This window comes from Furipterus horrens, unplaced genomic scaffold (assembly GCF_987537825.1).
Source record: "Furipterus horrens unplaced genomic scaffold, mFurHor1.1.pri manual_scaffold_13, whole genome shotgun sequence".
Taxonomy (NCBI): Eukaryota; Metazoa; Chordata; class Mammalia; order Chiroptera; family Furipteridae; genus Furipterus; species Furipterus horrens.
The window spans coordinates 54,099,714-54,121,676 of record NW_028327183.1 but is presented as its reverse complement, the minus strand read 5'-3'; the positions used below and the strand labels follow the sequence as shown (position 1 = coordinate 54,121,676).

Sequence of the window (21,963 nt, the reverse complement as noted above, 5' to 3'; positions counted from 1 at the left end):
CGTCTGCCACCCAAGTCCTTATCAGTTCTGATCGGTAGTTTGGAATTTTTCTAATGCAATGACAAACAGCAGAATTTGGTAAGTATTTTTATTTATATTTTTACAAAGTAGGTAGCACACCATGTTCTTGTGATGATTTCTCTGTTTTTAAAGTTAATACTGGTTTTTAGAAGGTAACACAGTGGCATCTGTGTATTAGATAATTGGAATGATCTTCCTGGTCCTGATTTTCATTAAAAGAGTCCTGAAGAAATTCTCAGTGTTACATCATTGCGGCCTTTTTTTGCTGAAGTTTAATCAGGACATGATCAACAGGTTTTATTGTTAGTCATAAGAACATAGACAACTCTTCATCCTTTCTAAAGGGATTCCAGAGACTGGCAGATTTTGGGTTGAAAATGTAGTGAAAGGGAAAGCCAACCTCAATAAATGTTTTTATTGCCACTTTATTTACATTTTCATGTTAAAACATTTTACCAATTTGAGATAGAAATAGGGGAAGGTTAAGAAAGAAAGAGCATCTGTTTGTTTAGCTTATTTATGCACTCATTGGTTTGATTCTTGTATGAGCCTTGACCTGGGATGGGACCCACAACCTTGGTGTATCGAGACAACATCCTAACCAACAGCTGCCTTCCCCAAAAGATTTTTTTTTAGATACTATTTTTAGAGAGAGAGGAAGGGAGGGACAAAGGGAGAGGAATGTCAATGTGTGAGAGAAACATCAGTGCATTGTTGATCACGCCTACAACTGGAGACCTGGACTGCAACCCAGGCATGTACCCTTAACTGGGAATCGAACCAGAAACCTTTTGGTTCATAGGCTGGTACTCAATCCACTGAGTCACACCAACCAAGGTGTTTCTTTTTCTTTTAAAAGAAAACGTTTTGGTATTTCTCGTAATACTTTTTGTGGTGATGAACCTTTTTAGCTTTTTCTTGTCTTGGGAGTTCTTTACCTATCTTTCTATTCTAAATGACAGCCTTTTTTTGAAGAGTAACCTTACTTGTAGGTCCTTGCTTTGAACATTGTATATTTCTTGCCGATCTCATTTTGCCTGCAAAGTTTCTGTTGAGTAATTCGCAGACAGCCTTACGGGAGATGTTTTGTATAACTGCTTTTCTCTTGCTGCTTTTAAGATTCTCTTTGTCTTTCAGTTTTGTCGTTTATATTACTGTGTGTCTTGGTGTGAGCTTCTTTGAGTTTATCTTGTAAGGGATTCTCTCTGCTTCCTGAACTTTTATGTCTATTCAACAAATTAGGAAAGTTTTTCATTTTTATTATTTTTCATAGATTTTCAGTTTCTTGCTCTCTTCCTTCTCCTTCTGGCACCCCATGATGCAACTATTTGAACACCTGAAGTTATCCTAAAGACTCCCTATACTGTCCTCATTTTTGGATTTCTTTTTTTCTGTTCTGATGAGGTGTTTTTGTATCCTTAGTTTACAGATCTTTGATTTGACCTTCTACTTCATCGACTCTTAATTCCTTGTAATGTATTTTTTATTTTAGTTAATGTAGGCTTGTTGTCTGACTGGTTCTTTTTGTTTTCTGTCTTCGTTTTTATGTTTCCTGTGTTTTTGTTGAAGTTGTCAGTAAGTTTATGTAATCTTTTTTTTAAGTTCATTGAGCATGCTTAGAAGCAGTGTTTTCAACTGCATCCGGTAAATTGCTTGGGTCCTTTTTTTTTAGTTATTTTTCTGGAGTTTTATTCTGCTCTTTTATTTAGGATGCTTATTTTTTCTTTTCATTTTGCAATACCCCTGTGTTTATCCCTATTTATTAGGTAGAGCTGCTATGCCTCCTGGGCTTTGGAAAGGGACCGTATGTAGTGGGTGTCCTATAGCATCCACTGGCACTGTCTCCTCTTCACCTGGGCTGGGTGTTCCTGTTCCTTCCTTTCCGGTGTGGGTGGTTTACTCCTTCCTGTTGTAGTTCAGCCTTGCTGTCTTTCCACACATGAATGGGATGATTTACCTCCAGGCCAGTCAGCTCTGAGGACTGGCTGCTACAGCTGCCCACCAACCCCAACCCCCTTGGTGGCTCACCTCTGCCAGGGGCCCATACCTCATCTGGACTGACTTCAGTGCAACTCTGGTTACCACTTGCCTCGGTGTGTTGCTTGTGTAGATGGTTGGGTGGTGCTTTGGTGTGGGCGGAAGTTGTCCTTCAGGTGTTCTGCCACCTGCGCCCTGCCTAGGTAAGCTGCCATGAGCTACAACGTTATCTTCAGATGGATGTTATTTTTGCTGTGTTGGAGGTGTCCAGGAGAACCAACCTATAAACAAAGGCCACCTGTTGCTGGTGTCAGACCTAGGGCCACTTAGCAAGAGTCACATCTGTGAAGTCCAGGTGCTGCTTGTTTCAGAGATATTAGAAAGGTCTGAATCATGAGGCGAGGTGGGCCATTTGAATGGGAAAGCCACTTGGAACAGCTTGGGTGAGTTTGCAATTTTGGCAACATATCAGAAGTCAGCAGCACAGGGCTAACCACAGTAGCCAGGTGGTTGGAGACTCGGGTATGGTGCCAACCTGATGAGTCTGGTGGTGGAGGTGAGTGGGCTTTCAGAAGAGGAACAATGGCCTCCGAGAGCACTTCTCTCTGGGAGAAAGTTGCCCATCCAGCTCTCACTTAATGCTGGGAAGTTCATCTTTCTGCACGTTGGGTTACTACCACAGTGCTGGCGCTTAGAGCGAGTGAGTCTGTGTAAATCCCTGCTCAGGCACTGGAATGCCTGGGACTCCAGGTACCCGCTGTGTCACTCAACCAAAACCCCTTTGGTTTCTACAGCCCAGAGTTATGGGAACTTCTCTTCCCACCACTGGAATCCTGGGCAGGGTTTCAGCTGTGGGACTAAGACTCTTGGCTTCTTAGCAGGGATGTCTGCAGCCAAGTTATTTCTCCCAGTTGCTAACCACTACACTTGGGTGTGGGAGCAGCTCTTTTCTTATCTCTGCCCCTTCTACCAGTCTCAGTGTGGCTTTCTAATATCCTCAGTTGTAGGACCTCTGTTCAGCTAGGTTTCAGGCAGTTCGGAATGATGGTTATTCAGTAGTTTAGTTGTAATTTAGATGTGGTTTTGGGAGGATTGGAGTATAGTGTTTACCCACAGTGCCATCTTGACCAGAACCCCCTAGTCTTTTTAATTTTAGATTACACATATATGAGAATGATTATACACTATTTTTCTACCTCTGTCTGCTTTATTTAACTTAGCATAATACCCTCACAGTTCATGTTTGTTGGTATAACAGGCAACAAATTTTGTATGGCTGAGTAACAAATATTCCGTTCTAATTCTTTATATATAAAATATTGTTTATCCATTCATCTGTTGTTAAACATTTTGTTTTTATGTATTGGCTTTTGTAACTAATGCTGCAATTAACATGGGTATGCAGATATCTTTTTGTGGTAGCAATTCTATTCAGTTGGATATATTTCCTGAACTGGGATGTCTTGATCAAGAAGGTTTCCTTTTAAAAGTATTTTGTGGAGCCTTTACACTTTTGTTTAGTAGCTTCACCAATTCACATTCCCAACAGTGTGCTAGGGTTTCTCTTTCCCATCATCCACCTGCACTTGTCTCTGCTGGTTTTGAGGGCATTCTAAGGGGCCGGAGGTGATACGTCATTGTGATTTGGATTTGAACTTTCTCCAAAGCAAGATCTGGGAATTGGGAAGCTCTCTTCTGTTCTATCTCACTGCAGTGTGCTGGGCAGGGACAGAGTCAAAGGCAAGCGAATTCTCTTAAACTGTCCTATAATTTTTGTTTAGTGTTTTAGGGGTAGGCATTTGTGTGAGTGGTATAGCTTCTTACCTGGATTTTAGAATTTTCCCCAAGGATTTTTTGTTTTTATATCATTGTGAATTGGTGTGTTCATCAGTGCATAGAATTTCCTGTCTGCTATCTTACTAACATTACTCTTCGTACTACTTTTTTTCATAGAGGTTGTGTTGAGATCCAGCGTAATAATTGCAAGTAATTGGAAACTTGAACAAAGTGGACACTATAACTTTGAATATCAAACAAGAAGTTTTAGCCTGAAAAGTTTATACCAGAATTGTTAAAGTTTAACATATATTGTGAATATTTATTTACTATATTTTATTATTTAGGTTTTGATAGAGTACATTTCTATAATATGGTTACTGGTGGTTTACTGCTAGTTTTATTATGGGGTTCTAGAATATTTTATTTTTTAACATATTTTGACATGTGATTCTCTTTTAATATTAACTCACATGCCCCACTTTTTCATATTATAAAATGCCCATTTTTTTGTGGATACACCTAGTTTTTAAACAGATATGTAGAAAAGAATTTTGTTCTAAAGAAATATTTTACTGACTTGTTCGTGTTCTCAATGTTACATTTAATTTTATCATTGTAAACTGTGCTTTATTTAGATTATTTTTAGGGAATCTTGTTTTGGATTATTTACCACAGTATTATCAGTTGTTGAGCATTTATTTATGTTCATTATGTATGTCAAAAATATGTATAATTTTTTCTCAGTTTTAAGATTAGAAGTATGGTTACTGTAAATTGGTGTGTATTTTGCGGTTATGGTGGAAAAACACCCTTTCCTGGAAAACTAAATTGCACAACATGAGTGTATTTATTATAGTGTGTTTGTAACTAAGCTACCCTAAAATTAATTTGAACTGCATATGACCAGTATTTCATTACTAAAGAATTCTATTTCATTAATATCTTGGAAATTGGAGGACCATAACTTGGAAGTTTCTTAACTGTATTTGGTACATTTTATGTTGTAATCTTAGTTTTAAACATGAAACATTTACTTAGAAACTACAATTAATGGGAAATATGGGTTTTTATATCTCATAGATATGTTTCCCACATGTGATCAAGACATTAAAAACAACAGAAACCAGCCCTGGCTGGTGTGGCTCAGTGGATTGAGCACCGGTGTACAAACTGAAAGATCCCTTGTTTAATTCCCAGTCAGGGCACATGACTAGGCTGAGGGCCAGGTCCCCAGTTAGGGGCGTGTGAGAGGCCACTGATCTATGTATCTCCAATCAGTGTGTCTCACACACATTGATGTTTCTCTCCCTCTCTTCTTTCTCCCTTCCCCCTGCTAAAAAGTAAATAAATAAAATCTTTAAAAGAAACATTTTAAAAAACCCAGATACCAGTAATACAGGAGAAATCTACCAAACTGTGATGTTTGGGAGGTGTGAAAGCCCTGAAATCAAATATCTTTACTTAAGAGAAATCTTAAGAAAATATGCATGAGTTTTCATGCCTGCAGAGAGATGATAAAAATGTGACAAAGGAATGTCTGTAACTCATAAAAACCATCCTTCAGTGCTGACCAAAGACCATACAGCATGCAGGAAAATTTCTCACAAATGTAATAAATGTGGCAAAGCCCATAATGTATGTTCACTGCTAACCAGACATCAGGTGAAGAGAAGTCTTTCAAATGTAATGAGTGTTGCAAGCCTAAAGTGTGCATTAAAGCGGAACTAGACATCAGGTTGCCCACACTAAAGAAAAACCTTATCAATGTAAAGAATGTGGCAAAGTCTTTAGGGTAAAATTAGACTTCACAGTTCATCGGAGAATTCATACTGCAGACAAACATTACCAATGTAGAGTGTAGCAAGTTGTTTAGGGTAAAATCAAGCCTTTCATGTCATCAGAACATTCATACGGGGGAAAATATTAACAAATGTAGTGAGTGTGATAAGCACTGTAGCCACTCTTCAAGAATTGCAGGGCAATGAGGCAACATGCTAGGAAGAAACCTTAAAAATGTAATGAACGTGGCTGAGCCTGTAGTATGTGCTCAAGCCTAACTGACCAGCAGATGCTGCACACTGATGAGAAAGCCTAGAGATGTATTGAATGTGGTGAGGCTCTTAGGTACCGCCTTAAATTCAGGGTTCATCAGAGAATTCTTTCTTGCCATGTAGGGCAACCCTTTTAATTTTGTTCTTTACAAGATAGCAGAAAGCACATGCTATAGACACACCTCAGAAGTTAACACGTGGCAGGGTGTTTACTCAAAGATCCGTGGTTGGGAAATAAGCCAGGCAATGAAAGGCAAATACTATATGATATCACCTAATACAGGAACCTAATGAACAACACAAGTGAGCAAAACTGAACCAGAAGCATGTAAACAAGGAGCAGACTAACAGTGACAGGGGAGGGAGGGGGAAGGGAGAGAAGGGGGTTAAGTAGGGGAAGGGTTTAGTAAAGGACATGGTATAAACCCATGGACATGGGCAACGGTGTGGGGACTGGCTGTGGGAGAAGGGGTGTATTGGGGAACAATGGGGGGAAAGTGGGACAACTGTAATAGAAAAACAAATCAGTGGCTGGGTAACATGGGAGCGATACCTTTCTAATTGTAATTGGTGTGCCAAAGCCGTTACTTTGAGTTCAAGTATTATGCAATAATGGAAAAGCCATAGTGAAGAGAAATTATGTAAATAAATATATGTGGCATAGCCTTTTTCCAGCTCACAATTCCCTAGACATCAGAATGTACATATTTGAATTAATGACCATGTTAATGCTCTTACTGATGATCAATACTGGGTATCATATTGAAGAGCAATTTTACAAATGTGAATGTCATTGGGCTTTTCATCAACTGCCTGTGCCTTTGGAGTAATGACAAAGTTTATGCATATTAGAAACCATACTAATATATGGAACATAAAACTACATCTAGTGAACAGTTTCTTCTGGGTTTTCCAAAAAAATTATGATGAGAATGATTACACATGTAATGAATGTAGTCAGTTTTCTAACCCAGTCTCATAAATGACCACACACTTAAGAATCCACACTATAAATACCACGGTGGTTATTTTTCTGAGTTTAACCCAGGACCTTACATACTGCAGAAAAATTTCAGTCAAACTGTTAAAACTCAGCTTATGTTGTATAATCACAGAAACAAGAATGTGTACAAATAGCCTATTATCTTTTGTGTTTATGATAGTTATCTAATTTTTTAAAATTCCATCATTATTTATGAATTTCAACCAAAAGATGGTGAGCTATTTATCTTAAGAATTCCTTAAATGTCTTTCATGATGGTCTCTAGAAAGCAATCAATACTATAAAGGGGTTTACTTCATTACCTGTGGTTCATTCATATCCATTGCTCCTGGAAAACAAGGGCACTCAATATGAAATTCCTAATTGTATACATTAGCATCAGTGTGTAACAGTGGGGTCCCCAAATTCCCTACAGCCCATGGTTTTGGGGTTGGGGGCCACCAAGGACTCCGCCTTGCAGACCCAGACTCTATCTGGACTCTTGGAACTTGGGACATATGGAGAGGACACTGTCTTAGGACTTGAGCGTTTTCTGGACCTCATCATGATCCAGGGTAACACAGCACATGCTTTCCTGGCCTATTATATAGAGTCTGATGACAACGTAACCCAAAGTCCTGAAGGAGGGAGCTGACAGATAAGGAATGGGGAACTATCGGGCTTGGTTTTGGCTTACAACCTTTTGGGGAGCAAGGGAAGTCCTGGGTGTTGTGGGAGAACAGGGCTCTGAGCTGAAGAGCTCCCCGTCCTCCTCACGTTGGAATATTGTAAAGACCTGTTTTTCTGAACACTAGTTCTTGGCTCTTACACCAAGGCGCCACATGACCAAAACCCCCTCTCTGCTCAGTAACAAGGGGAGGCAGGAAATTATATAAAACTAAGTCTTCATACTTACTAGGTTCAGGGTGCCCATCTCTAGAGAGACCACCTTAGGTTTACAGAAGGAAGGCTCTACCAAGGGGCCATGAAAAGCATTACTGGGTTTTTCATGGAAAGAGAGTGATGAGTATTGAGAGATTATGTGATAAAAATAACAGCAGAAATGGTGACTTGCCTCACTGAATGGCAATAACTTGTATTTTAAAGATTGTTGAAATATGTCTTATCCTTGGAAATTGTAGAGAGAACAGTTACTGGGAGTTTAATTTAAAAAATGAATAATATTTGCATATGTATGATTCTCATTGAAGTTAAGGCTTTACCTTTTACCACTTTTTTATTTGGAATATGTCTTAGGCCCCATGTTTTAATGAGTAAAATTTAACTTTAAAACCTCGAATAAATCATTTTTTTTTACCAACAAATTATAGCCTGAGATAATTACGAACAAATATAACCAATTAATCAAGTGTATATGTGACTTTATGTTCTGGCTGAGATCGCCTACAGTAACAGTCAACCAAAGGAGGTCAGAGACATCCCACCAGGCCTCCACCTTAGAGTGTCCAGGCACCAGGAATGCGGAGGATGACCATGATGTTCCAGGAACCAGTAATAAAGACATGTATTTATCAAAGCTTCCAGACACCGCATCAGGACGTCCTTTACATTTCTTGCAGCTGCGAGATGGGCCGGCGCAGGTCGTAAACCACAGGTGTGGAGGGTAGGGAGGAAAGCTAACGCAAGGGAGGGATAACAGCAGAAGGCGGGGAGGGAGCTTGGGAAGAAGCGGGACAAGTCCCCTTTCAGCTCCCCCTCCGTTTACAGGCAACGGAAAAGGCAAGACCGCGCTCCCCTAGAAAGTCCACCTCCCAGATACACCCGCCGCACGAATGTGTGAAAACTCAAGGGGAAGGTAGATGTTAGTGTTCCACCTGCAACCTCAGACTGCTCGTGTGATATTAATACAGGCACAATTATAATCCAATCCAGTTTCTCTGCTTTTTGGATGAGCGGTGACAAGCAGCAGGAGCCACCGACTCGGTTGCCCACCCCTTTCACTGGTACAAACTGTAGGAGTAATGACGTGCGAAAACCAAACGCATGGACCAGAAAGACTTTAACCAAGAAGAGTGAGGTGGCGTGGATCCCAGGGCGGGCCAGCATATCCGCCCCTCTCCTGTGTTCCTCTCTCCCTCCCGCCCCCTCCCGCTCCCCCACCCCCCCACAGGCCAGTCCCGCCACACCCCTAACCCCACCCCCTCGGAAGCCCTCGCTCAGGCTCTGGCCCCGCCCACGTTTTCACGTGGGGCGCCTGCGCAGTAGCGTGCCGAGGGGAGGAGCGAGGTCCGCGTTCCTCGTCCAGAGTTAGTGGCTTCCGGTAGGACGTTGATTCTCTCAGCGCTCCGTGCTCCGCCCGGGGAGCCTGAGGGTCACCGCAGGCGGCGGAGGCCCCGCTCCGAGCCTCCTACGGCGGTGAGTCCTGCGTCCCCGTGACACTCCGCATTCGTTTCCGGGCAAACAGGCCGTTCTGCCTGTGGTCCCTGCCTGCCGGTCGTTGGAGCGCCTGCCGCGCGGTTTTCCTGCTGAAAGCCTATCCCTGCGGCCCCCCCCCCCCCCAGCCCCTAGCCCCTCTCCTGCGGCGTCTGCGGAGATGCGGTGAGGCCTTGGCGCCGCTGCCCCGTCCCCGCTCTCGGCCTGTGGGGCCCGATTGCACGGGGGCCCGGGGACCCGGGGATCTGCAGCCCCCGCCCCCCAAACACACCCCCATTTAATAGGAGACCCGAACCCAGGACGAGCGCCCTTTCCGTGGGGTGGGACTTAGGGAAGTCCGCGGTGTCCCCAGAAGAGGCGACCTGCCCCCGCGGGAGGGCCTTTGTGGAGGCGGTGAGGGCGAGGGGCCCGCGGGACGGCGGCGGGACGAGGTTGTGAGGGGATCCGGGCACGGGGTGAGGGAGACGGGCCGTGAGAGGGAGGAGAGGCCGGTGAGGGGCCGTGGGAGACGGCGACGCCGGGGGTGGGGGAGGGACGGGGCAGCGGCGTGGGAGGGAGGGGTCACTTGGGGGGGGCAGCCGGGGAGGAGGACGGGAGAGATGCCGGGGAGACGGAGGGGCCCCGGGGAGCTGACGGGGCGGGGGCCTGTGCGCAGACGTGGGGGCGGCACAGGGCGAGGCGCTCGGACGGAGGGAGGGGTTCTGAGGGGATTAGGGGCGCGACAGCGGGGACGGGAACGGGGTTTGGGGTCACGGGTCAGAGGGAGAAACAGCGCTGAAGTCAGCCGTTTTGGGGGGGGTGACAGAAAGACTCACAGGGGTCTTAGAGGGGGCGCAGGCGCGGGGGCGGGGACACAGACGGGTATGGAGAAGGGAGCAGTGAGAGAGATCAGGGAGAAAGAGCCAGTGAAGGTGAAACAGGTTTCAGTTGTTTCAGGAACTGCTGTCGGGACAGGAACAGAGAAGAGGGGAGAAAGAGCAGGGGAGGGGGGACGGGAAACACAGGAAAGGACAAAAGTGCGGAGAAACGGGGAAGAGACGGAAACGCATCCGTACACAGAAACACAGAGTAGCCGGAAGCAGGGGAACCCAAATGTGGGTGAGTGATGGGCTGAGGAATGGATGATTGATTTGTGATTTGTGAGCCTGTGGCTTTCTATATTTAATTTAACATTTACTGAGTTACATTTAAATAGATTTAAATGAGAATTACAGATCTCCAGTTTTATAAGCCTTGTGAATTTTATAATTATTTGCTTCCAGTTGCAGTCCTTCTTCACTCAGAGGGCTGAGACTTGTCTGCCGGTCATGGCGCCCTTCTCATGTCCTGGGGTGGCGAGATGTCCATGACCTGGGAGAAGTGAATAAGTCTGTCACCACATGAAGCTTTTCCCAGGGATATTAAAACTATTGGGCCTTCCTTTTTTTTCTCTCTCTTGGATTTTTATTTCTCATCCACATCTTACAGAAAACTTTTTTAAAAAACATTTTAAGATAAATCTGGCTGTTGAAGATCTGGTTTTCTATAAATAGCCTCTAACTTGAAATAAGCATTGGTGATATCTCTTAACCAGTACTTAACATTCTTTTCTAAATGTGAGGTGGTCTCAGTTTTTTAAAACATTGACCATAGAAGTCATTACATTCCAGGGTGGGTGGGGTAGGGAAGAGCAATGGGGGAAAAATTGGGACAACTGTAATAAAAAAGTTTTTTTTAATTCCAGATAATTTTCTTTTTTTAAAAAAATAGATTTTATTTATTTTTGGAGAGAGGGGAAAGGAGGAGGGAGAAAGAGAAGGAGTGAAACATGAATGTGTGGTTTCCTCTGCTGCACCTCTAGCTGGGAATCTGGCCCTTAACCCAGACATGTGCTCTGACTGGGAATTGAACCGGCAATCCTTTGATTTACAGGCTGGCACTCAATCTACTGAGCCACACCAGCCAGGGCTAATTGTCCTTTTAAATGTATTGTGTCTAGTTTAAATTCTGAGCCCTGCATCCTTTCTACTGTTTTATCATATGTGGAGACATCCATTGGTACCTAGTGAATGATACCAGGTTATTTCACTGTGCACTTGGTAAGGATGTGAATGATTTTAACAGTCAGAACCTAGTTTCGTGAGTTCATCTAATGTTCAGCAGCTATTTCCTCCCCTTTGTGTGATTTGTTGAATCAGTGATTGCGAGCCATAAAGCAGCGGTTCCCCTCAAGTCCCTCTTGTCCATTCTCTACAATATTGAAGGTTGGACTGGATTGACCTGAATAGTGGTTCCCACAGAGCACTTCTATTAATTGTGTAATCTGATGAAGATACTTTCATAGCTGACTTTTTTTTTTTTTTTTCCTCTGACAAAGAAGAGGAGAGAGTGGCCTTTTCAGCATTTCCTGGTACTTATTCCTGTGAGTGTGGGAAACAGATGAAGAGGCTATGTTGGCGCCTTTGAAGGTACATCCTCAAAATGCAGCTGTGACTCCTGAGTGTATCATCACAGGAGTAAGTAACCCACAGCACGACCAGGGCACCATGGCTGCTTCTCAGGTAAATGATGCGTCCTGGGTCAGAATCTATGTTTGCTCTTCTTCTGAACGTCAGTGGCTTAGAATCTATAATCTTTATTTTTCTCATTCTGATGTTCTTGGCTAATGAAGTTGTTTTTATCTACGGATTTTTCTCCTTTGCTTCTTATGATTGTCAAGGTCAGCAGTTTCTATACTTCTCTCCTTTGTTTCAGATCCTTCTCTGCGTTATCTTTATCCAGGCTCCCCAAACACATGAAGAATTCCCATCCTGAATTAATGACTTGAAATTGAACTGGCAACCCTTTGATTTACAGGCTGGTGCTCAATTCACTGAACCACACCATCCAAGGCTAATTGTCCTTTTAAATATATTGTCTAGTTTAAATTGTGAGCCTTGCATCCTTTCTACTGTTTATCATATGTGGAAACATCCATTGGTACTACAGAACACACCCCCTCTGTGACAGATCAACCTGGAGGGCACACATGTCCATCATCCCTGTTGGGATGGGCTCAGGGGCTCAGACATCGGTGAAGAAGGGACATGTAGGGTTAGGTTCATGTGGCTGCAGCATCAGGTCTGTAGACCAGGGGTAAGAAAATTCACATTTACTGGTCAGGATGGCTCAGAATATACTGACAAAGAATAGAAGAGACTTGCTCACTAATTTGGAACAAAAGACTTGCTATTAAATGCACTACAGTGTTTGTGGTCAACACATGGGAGGTACATGTGCATTGACATTGGAAAAAAACTAATGTTTATTTGTGATCATTTTTATGGCGGAGGTGCCACACACACCCTAGGCTCGGTTGGAAGCTGCTCTGTCCAGCAGAGGCTTCGTGACCGCGGCGGAACAAACTTTTACCCAGGACACTTTGTTATGTCTGGGGGAAGGAAGGTGGCCACCTCTCTAGTGCAGACCAGCAGCCAAACCTTCATTCCTCATGTCTTTTATTGAGGAGGACACATGCAAGAGATACAAGGCTAAAATTCATAAACCGTCTATCGCATTCAGGCGTTTGACAGTAACAGACAACATACACTAATTCGGGAGTCACACTGACTGATTAGAGTCAAGGTCTATAAAACATTCGGACCAGGTGCAGGGTCCCATACACTCCCTGCTAGAGATGGCTTACACCACATTGCTGATAAGGAAAGCAGAGCGAGCTCTAAAGCACCATGAGCTTAACAAGCGCCCTTTGATCCAATTCCCATGGCAACCCTCTAAGTGGTTGTCAGTCATGTTCCGCAGCCTTATGTTGAGACTTATAGGCAGGCACGGCCAGGATGCTGGCGGCTCGTCACGCTCAGGCCGGGTCTACAATTCCTTAAACCACGAGGAGCGGTTGCCCACAATATGTGAATTATTTTCTCTGTTTTCCTCTTGTTCTATTCAAAAGTATGTCACGTGGAACACAGACATTGGCATCACTAGTGAAAAGTGAGCTTGTTAAAGATGTGGAAACACAGGGCCTATCCCAGAACTATTCAGTCAGGATCTGCATTTTTACAAAACCACAGTTCTTTGTTGCCTGCATTGAACTTGAAAAAGTACTTACACCTTCAACTCACCATGTTTTTTCCAGCTGAGAAATAAACACAATTGATCATGAGTGATACAATTACAACACTCAACAATACATATGTATGTGTCCGTACCTCCATTGTAAAGTTGATTTTCCTGAAAAGTAAAGTCTCTGCAGTGGACTGTGGACATGTGCCATTCTCATTTCTCAGTGTTAGAAAATACTTTAGAGAATATCACTGGGTCAGAATTATCCAGCTAGATAATTCAGGATATTCTCTTAGGTCAAAGCCACTTTTCCTAACACTGTTTCTATGTTGGAATGCAGTATGAACTCATCTGGTGCCTCCTTGGTAAATGTGTTTTTTTGTTTTTTTTCAGAGATCTTTGACTTTTAGGGACGTGTCAGTAGATTTCACTTGGGAGGAGTGGGAATGCCTGGACCCAGCTCAGCGAAAATTGTACGTGGATGTGATGTTGGAGAACTACAGGAACCTGGTCTCCGTGGGTGAGGACGCGTTTCTTTCTGAGTTCCAGCTCCAGCTGCAGGGTTTTGTTTTCTTTATTAGTTTCATATATTTTGTGGGTTATACTTTGCATGGACACTTTAGATTCTTATTCTCAAGGGACAAATTGGAGGTTATTTAGTATTGAAAGAAAAGGCTTCATGAACTATATGAGTTAGGAACTCAGTGTCTGAAATTCTACATGTTGTCTAGAATGATTAATATGCTATCAGAAAACAGTATTTTAAAAAATCATTTTCTAGACTATTCTAACTTTCTAGCAGTCTTCTCACCTGATCACTGGATTGGAAATGGGAATATCTCTATCAGAACTCATGTTTCTTTTTTTTTTAATGAGCAGGTCGTGTTTTCTCTAAGCCAGTCCTGGTTACCTTTTTGGAGCAAATGAAGGAGCACTGGGATGTGCACAGAAAAAAGACACTGTCCGCCCACCCAGGTATGTGGGAGTGGGACAGCAGATGACACAGGTAACAGGCCCCAAGGTCACAGAGGATGCTGGACTTGGGAAACTGTGCTTGTGTGGAAAGGATTTTGCAAAGCCCAGGTTTATTTCTGTTGCTGTCACAGAGGGCCAGCTCGTCTCCAACAGTGTCCCTTGCTCCTACATCCTTTCATGCCTTTTTCTACTCCAGTGACCTCTGTCATCCTTTAACAGCTGGGGCCCAAGTCCTCCCCTTGGTCTGTGAAGGCCACCATGGTCTCGCTCCTCTTCAATTGCTTTGGAGACCTGAGAAAATCTATGCACTTTGCGAACAAATTGTATGTTAAGCTTGTTTTTTGAAGTTTTGTTTTTGTCTGATGAAAGGAGTTTATGAGGGAAATAGTTGAGGTCCTAGAATTTGTTGCAGAAATCTCAGGAATCTCAGAGGTCATGTTTTCTGGTGTGTAATTTCTAATCCTATAGAGGCTTCAAACACGAACCTACAAAGTTTAGACTCAGTGATTTTTTTGCAGCACGATGCACCTCTCAAAACGTGAAACTCCAATTTTGGGTTTCATTTCAAAACGTCTTTTTGATTTGTATGAACTAAATAAGAAATTTCTAGTCTCTATTTTTTAGTTTCTCCATATTAGCTTACCTCATAGAGTTCTTCAGTGAGTTACTGCTATAGACGACTGTAAATGCTGCCAGCCAGGTGGGAAAGTGTCTGATTTCACTATCATTTTGTCATTCTGGCTTGTTAGTCCAAAGCTGCCTGGGACTGTGCCTGATGTGTTTTCACTTTTTGATTACACCTTTGTCATGTTTGTGCTTTTAAATTCAGAAGTGGTAAAAGAATATCTTCGAGTGTGCTCGTTTGGTAAGAAGTGAGGTACAATTATTAGGCACTTCATATAAAAAAATGTTCAGTGGGGCTTTGGGGCTCAGAGAGTCTGCTCTTTCAGTGTGTCGCTTGTGGAAGTGGTAGGGTTGTGATCTCACATGATCTTAAGCTGTCCGCTGGGTGCACTGGCTCTGAGTCTTCCCTGGAGGTGCAGGGTCAGCCACCACCTGTGAATTGCCAGGTGCCACTCAGCCCCAGCTACAGAGCGATATGCAGTTGCTCCTATTTGCGTTGGTCTTGGAGGAGCCCAGGGGAGGCCAAGGCCAGACCCAAGGCCGGCTGCAGCCAGTGCCATGCATGCGGCCCCTGAGTGAAATGTATGGGGCATGCAGAGGCCATTTGTTTCTGAGATTAAGGAGAGTCTAATGCATGAGGCTAGAGAGGCCATTTGTATGGAAAAGCCACTTCACATGGCTTGGGTGGGCTGTCAAGTGGTATGGGCAGGGTCTCAAGGAATGACTAGGACAGGGCCACAGTGTTAGCCTGGTAGATGGAGACTCACTTTTGGCACCTGCCTGCTGGCTCTGTGGTGGGGAGGGCTCAGCAAGGGAATAATGGCCTCTGCCAGGACTGCTGCGTGGCAGAAAACTGTCCCTCCAGCCTTTGTCCCAAAGCCAGACAATTCAGTTCCTTCTTGCAAGTCCCTACTGCGTTTCAAGCTACTGTCCCAAGCCTGGAGGTCAGAGCAAGTCTGTGTGCTGGTCCTTTAAGAAAAAGACTGAGATTCCAGCACCCCTCAGTCGCACTCAGCCACAGTTCCCACTGCGGTTCCAGTGTGATACTTACTTTATGATAGGCTCCCCAAATTTAGGCCCAGGTAACTACCTTTTTTTTTTTTTTTTCCTGTGAGATCGAATTTATTAGATTACCCACCAAAGTGGAATCCTATGGGGGTGTGTCTATTTATGACGATGTGCTTCACTTAAAAATTGTCCTCAGTGTTTGTTGTTGTGCACTCAGGTGGTAAGATGTCTATTTCCTGGCACAGGATAATCCTGTTGTATGTATATACTACATTTTTTAAGTCTTTTATTTATCCATAGACATGGGGGTTGTTTCCCCCATACAGGTTTTTGTGAGTAATGCTACAGTTGACACGGGTGTACACATGTCTCTTGCAGATCCTCCTTTGAATTCTTTTTGATAAATACCAAGAAGTAGAAAAGTAGAATTAAAAAACAATTCTATTTTTAATTTTTTGAGAAATCCCCTTTCTTGTTATTCATACTGTTTGCACTGATTTGTCTTTCATAGTGTCCAGTGTGTATAGTGTCCAGTTTCTGCACATTTTTGGAAACACTTGATATTGTTTGTTTCACTGATACTGGTCATCCTAATTGTTGGGGAATGCTGTATATTGTGTGTGTGTTTTAATGGAGGACACAAACATTTGTTCCTTGGATGGGGATAAAGAACCATAGGAAAGACTCTTAAGACCCGAGCACAGATACTTCAGAGAAGAAGGTCTCAGAACAGCTTTTTCAAAGAGCAGTTTTAGGTTCACAGCAAAACTGTGTAGAAGTTCATGAGAATTGGCACATGCATAACCTCCTCCTGTTCTCAGTGCCCCCCGCCAGAGTGGTACATTTGGGATGCGTGTGATCCTACATTGCTACGTCATTATCACCCAAAGTTTCAGCGGACCTTAGGGTTCACTGCTGGGTTGTATATTCTGTAGGTTTGGAAAATTTATGATGACACTTATGCGCCATCAGAGTGTCATACCGACCGGTCTCTCAGCCCTGCTATTAGCTGTGCTCTGCCTGTTTATCCCTAGTTCCCTAAACTTACGCACCATTTATCTTTTTACTGTGTCTCTCGTTTTGTTTTTTTCTAGAATGCTATGTAGTTATCTGATAGTTTGTAGAATTTTCAGATTGGATTCTTGTTTTCTTTATTTTCATTTATTGATATTTTTTTTTAGCAAAATAGAACAAAACCTAGATACATAAAATTAAGTGAAATAATTTAATCTGCCTGACCAGATGCTTAGTTGGTTAGAGCGTGTCATCCTGATATGCCAAGGTTGTGGGTTAATCCCCAATCAGGGCACATACAAGATTCAATTAATAAATGTATAAATAAGTGAAACAACAAATCACTGTCTCTATCTCTTCCTCATGTCTTTTCATGACTTGAAATATTATTTCTTTATAGCACTTAATATTTTATTGTATGTATTTTAGTTTACTCATTCACCTGTTGACAGATACCTGCATTGCTTCCAGTTTTTGGAAATTACGAATGAAGTTTTGATAAATAGTCCCTTGTAGGCTTTTTGTAGATAAAAAGCTTTTAGCTCTGTGGATAAATACTGAGGAGCACAATTACAGGGTCATATAAGAAGTGTATGTTCAGATTTCCAGTCAAGAAACTTTGCAGGCAAGAAGGGACTGGCAAGAAGTATTCAATGTGATGAAAAGCAAGAACTTAGAATGAAGATTACTTTATCAAAAAAAAAAAAATTACTTTATCCAGCAACTATCATTTAGATGGAAGGGTAGATAAAGTGCTTCCCAGACAAGCTAAAGCTAAAGGAGTGCATCATCATCAAGCTCTGGGAATCGAACTGGCGGCCCTTTGGTTCACAGGCCGGTGCCTAATCCACTGAGCCACACCAGCCAGGGCTAATTCCAACCTTTTTGATGTGACTTTTCCTCATATTCCTTTGTTAGTCTTGTTTTGAACATTTAACTTTTTTTTGCAGTACTCAATGTAATTTGGTCAGTACTTGCTGGTAAATTCAGTGTATGCTCACCAGAGTTTCAAAGCTGTGAAACTTTATTTCGTGTTTTTCAGCTATGTCATCTGAAGACAACTGGGCCTTATTGAGAACTCCAGGGATGGAAGACTTATTCTCTAAAGTAACACTGGTAAGATATGGAAGGTGTGGCTTTGATAATTTAATGAAAGCCTGATAAGAAAGTGTGTTATGAGAAAAAAGGACATTAGAATGAACAGAACTAACTTGGGACAATTATTTATATTAAAAATTTCTTGTTACCTAATTAGCTTAAAAATAGTACACATTTGGGAAATCTCCCCCTTTAAGTCAGTTATAGTTTCAGTATAATGTGTTTATAAATGTGAAGAATGAAAATAATTTATGTATTTGTCTAAAGGCAGTCTGAAAAATCTAGGAACTCACATAATCCATGGTGTGAATAATGATTTGAATTCTTTAAAATGTAGAGTGGGATTAAACTTGATTAAACTTTCAGTCAATAATTTCTAAAATTTAGTGTTTTATAATACACATATCAAATTAATATACTTTATTGAGAAATAGTTTATTTCAGTATGTGTAATTTTTCTTGGGAGCAGTTTTTTAAAGGATATTGTTCATTTCTAGAGAGAGGGGAAAGAGGGTGAGAGAGAGGGAGAGAAACATTGATGTGAGAGAGAAATATTGATTGATTGCTTCTCACACAAGTCACACCTGGGGACCTGGCTTGCAACCCAGGCATCTACGTTAACCAGGAATCGAGCCAGAGTTATTTCTGTCTGTGGGATAACACCCAACCCACTGAGCCACAACCATCAGGGCAGTAGCGATTTTTAATACAACCGGTATGGTTCATTAGGTATTACAAAATAGTCATTTGGGAATAAGTATACATGCTTAATGAAATTACAGCTTTCACTAAAGGTCTTTTTATCTTCAATTATTACTAGGCTACATATAACGAAGGCAGAAGTTATCAATGTAATGAACATTGGAAAAATTTTAACCACAAGTCAGATCTTAATACACATCAGAATACTGAGCTTCCAGAAATCTCTTATAAAGGCAGAGAAGTCTTTGTTCAAATGTCAAGTCACAATATACATCATGTTATTCCTATTGTGGAAAAGACAGACGAACGACATGAATGTGTCCAATCTTTTAAGCAATCTTCAAATCATGATGAAAAAGGGAATATTCATACCAGTGAGTATGGTTACAAATGTATACCATGTGGCGAAGGCTTCAGTCAAATACTCAATCAAAATAGACTTAACAAAATCCATACAAGAGAAAAGCATAAATGTAAAATATGTGGTAAAATATTGAATTGGCCTTCAGCTCTTGCTGCACGTCAGATAATTCATGCTGGAGATAACTTCTACAGTTGTAAAGCTTGTGGCAAATCCTTTAAATGGCTTTCATGTCTTACAGAGCATGAGAAAATTCGTACTGGATATAAACCATACAAATGCAGTGAATGTGGTAAAGCCTTTAACGACTCCTCAAATCTTAGTAAACATAAGAAAATTCATACTGGAGAGAAGCCTTATAAATGTAGCGAATGTGGTAAAGCCTTTAGGCAGTCCGTTCACCTTACTCAACATCAAAAAATTCATACCAGAGAGAAGCCTTATGAATGTAGAGAATGTGATAAAGCCTTTAGCAACTCCTCAGACATTACTAAACACCAGAAAATTCGTACCGGAGAGAAGCCTGATAAATGTAGAAAATGTGGCAAAACCTATAGGCAATTCACACATCTTACTTACGAGATAATTCATACTGGAGAAGAGTCTTATAAACGTCAAGAATGTGGTAAAGCCTTTAGCCAGTATTCATACCTTACCGAACATCAGAAGATTCATACTGAAGAGAAGTCTTACCAGTGTAGAGAATGTGGTAAAGCCTTTAGGCAGTTCGTTCACCTTACTCAACATCAAAAAGTTCATACTGGAGAGAAGGCTTATAAATGTAGAGAATGTGGTAAAGCCTTTATCAACGCCTCAAACTTTAATAAACATCAGAAAATTCATACTGGAGAAAGGCCTTATAAATGTAGTGAATGTGGTAAAGCCTTTAGGGAATCCTTTTACCTTACTCAACATCAAAATATTCATACTGGAGAGAAGCCTTATAAATGTAGAGAATGTGGTAGAGCTTTTAGGTGGTCCTCATACCTTTATAAACATCAGACTTTTCATACTGCTGAAAAGCCTTATCAATGTATAGAATGTGGAAAAGGCTTTTGCTGGCCCTCAGAGCTTACTTATCATGAGAAGATTCATACAGGACAGGAGTCTTATAAATGTAGAGAATGTGGTAAAGCTTTTAGCAGCTCCTCAAATCTTAGTAAACATAAGAAAATTCATACTGGAGAGAAGCCTTATAAATGTAGTGAATGTGGTAAAGCCTTTAGGCAGTCCTATCACCTTATGCAACATCAAAAAATTCATACTGGAGAGAAGCCGTATAAATGTAGTGAATGTGGTAAAACCTTTAGGAAGTCCTATCACCTTACTCAACATCAAAAAATTCATACTGGAAAGAAGACATAAATGTAGCGAATGTGGTAGAGCCTTTAGACAGTCTGTTCACCTTACTCAACATCAGAAAATTCATACCAGAGAGAAGCCTTATAAATGTAGAGAATGTGGTAGAGCTTTTAGGAGGTCCTCATGCCTTTCTAAACATGAGACTATTTGTACTGATGAGAAGCCTTATCAGTGTAAAGAATGTTGAAAAGACTTTTGCCAGCCCTCAGAGCTTACTTATGAAAAGATTCATACTGGAGAGAAGCCTTATCAATGTAGACAATGTGGTAAAGCTTTTAGGCAATCTAAAGTGGGACGAATGTAATGGAAAAACAATAAATAAATTTTTTAAAAGGCTTTTAGACAATCTTTAAACCTTAATCGATCTCAGAAAATTTATATTGGATAAAAGCCTTATAAATGTAGAGGATATGAAAAAAGCCCTTACTAAGTCCTCACACCTTAATCATTTTAAGGACTGTGTAAATGTTGGGACTATGGCAAATCATTTATGTAATCCTCTACCTTTACTAAACATCCGAAAATCTGTACTGGTAAAAGTCTTAACGAATGTAGAGAATGTGGCAAAGTCTTTGTTACTGATCATAAGAGACAATATGCTGTAGAAAAGCATTATATCTGTAGAGCATGTGTTAAATTCTTTAGCCAGTGCTCAAACCTTACTCAACATCATAAAATTCATACCAGAGATAAACATTATGTATGTAGAAAATGTGGCAAAGTCTTACTAGATTTTGTTTAATTCATTTCAAGAAAAGCCTTAGAAATGTGGGAAATGTAGCAAAGGCATTACCTGCCACTCAGAAATTGCTAAGTATCTCATCGTTTACACAGGAGATAAATGTTACAGATGCAGAGAATATGGCAGAACCTTTAATCACTCTTCGAAACTTTTCATAAGATGATTCATGGTGGAGACAAACCTTACAGATGTAAAAAGTGGAAAAGCCATTTTTACCGACATTTGTACCTTACTAAACATGAAATAAAACATTTCTGAGAGAAGCCTTACAAATGTAATGCATCTGACAAAGCCTTTAACAGGCATTCATGTCTTACTCTACATGAGAGAAGACCTCACACGGGAGAAATCTTACAAATGTGGAGAATGTAGTAAATCCTTTTATGATCAATGAGCACTGACTCAGAATCACAGAATTTATGCTGGGAAACAAACCTTATAAATAGAGCATGTGGCAATGTTTTTATTCAGTCCTCATGAGCCCTGAATGACCATCACAGAAACCATACTGGAGGAAAACCTTATAAATGTAGACTATGTGGCAAAGCCTTTAATTGCTCTTCAAACCTTACTCAAAATCATGTCATTTCACTCCTATATCAATGCAGTGTAGGAACCAAATCTTTTTAAACATTAGTGATGTCTTACCCAACACCAGAGTTCTTATGGAGAAAAACCATACAAATCTAGATAATGTGGGAAGCTTTTAACCTGTGCTCAAAACTTACACAATATTGGAGAATTCATGCTGGAAGAAGCAATAAATTAGGAAGAATTTAAGGAGTCTTTCACCATTCCTCAAGCCTCATTCAACATCAGAATTTATATTGAA

At 41.4% G+C, this 21,963-nt stretch overlaps 1 protein-coding gene across 1 annotated transcript; it reads left to right on the top strand.

Moving 5' to 3' along the window:
* The first annotated feature begins 9,063 nt into the window (after positions 1-9,063).
* On the top strand, positions 9,064-20,776 carry ZNF761 (zinc finger protein 761). The gene is given in 7 exon segments (XM_090259459.1): positions 9,064-9,186; positions 11,561-11,744; positions 13,639-13,765; positions 14,125-14,220; positions 17,909-17,982; positions 18,785-20,385; positions 20,387-20,776. Coding segments are annotated over 6 exon segments (2,199 nt in total). The 5' UTR covers positions 9,064-9,186; positions 11,561-11,633; the 3' UTR covers positions 20,577-20,776.
* The last annotated feature ends 1,187 nt before the right edge of the window (positions 20,777-21,963 follow it).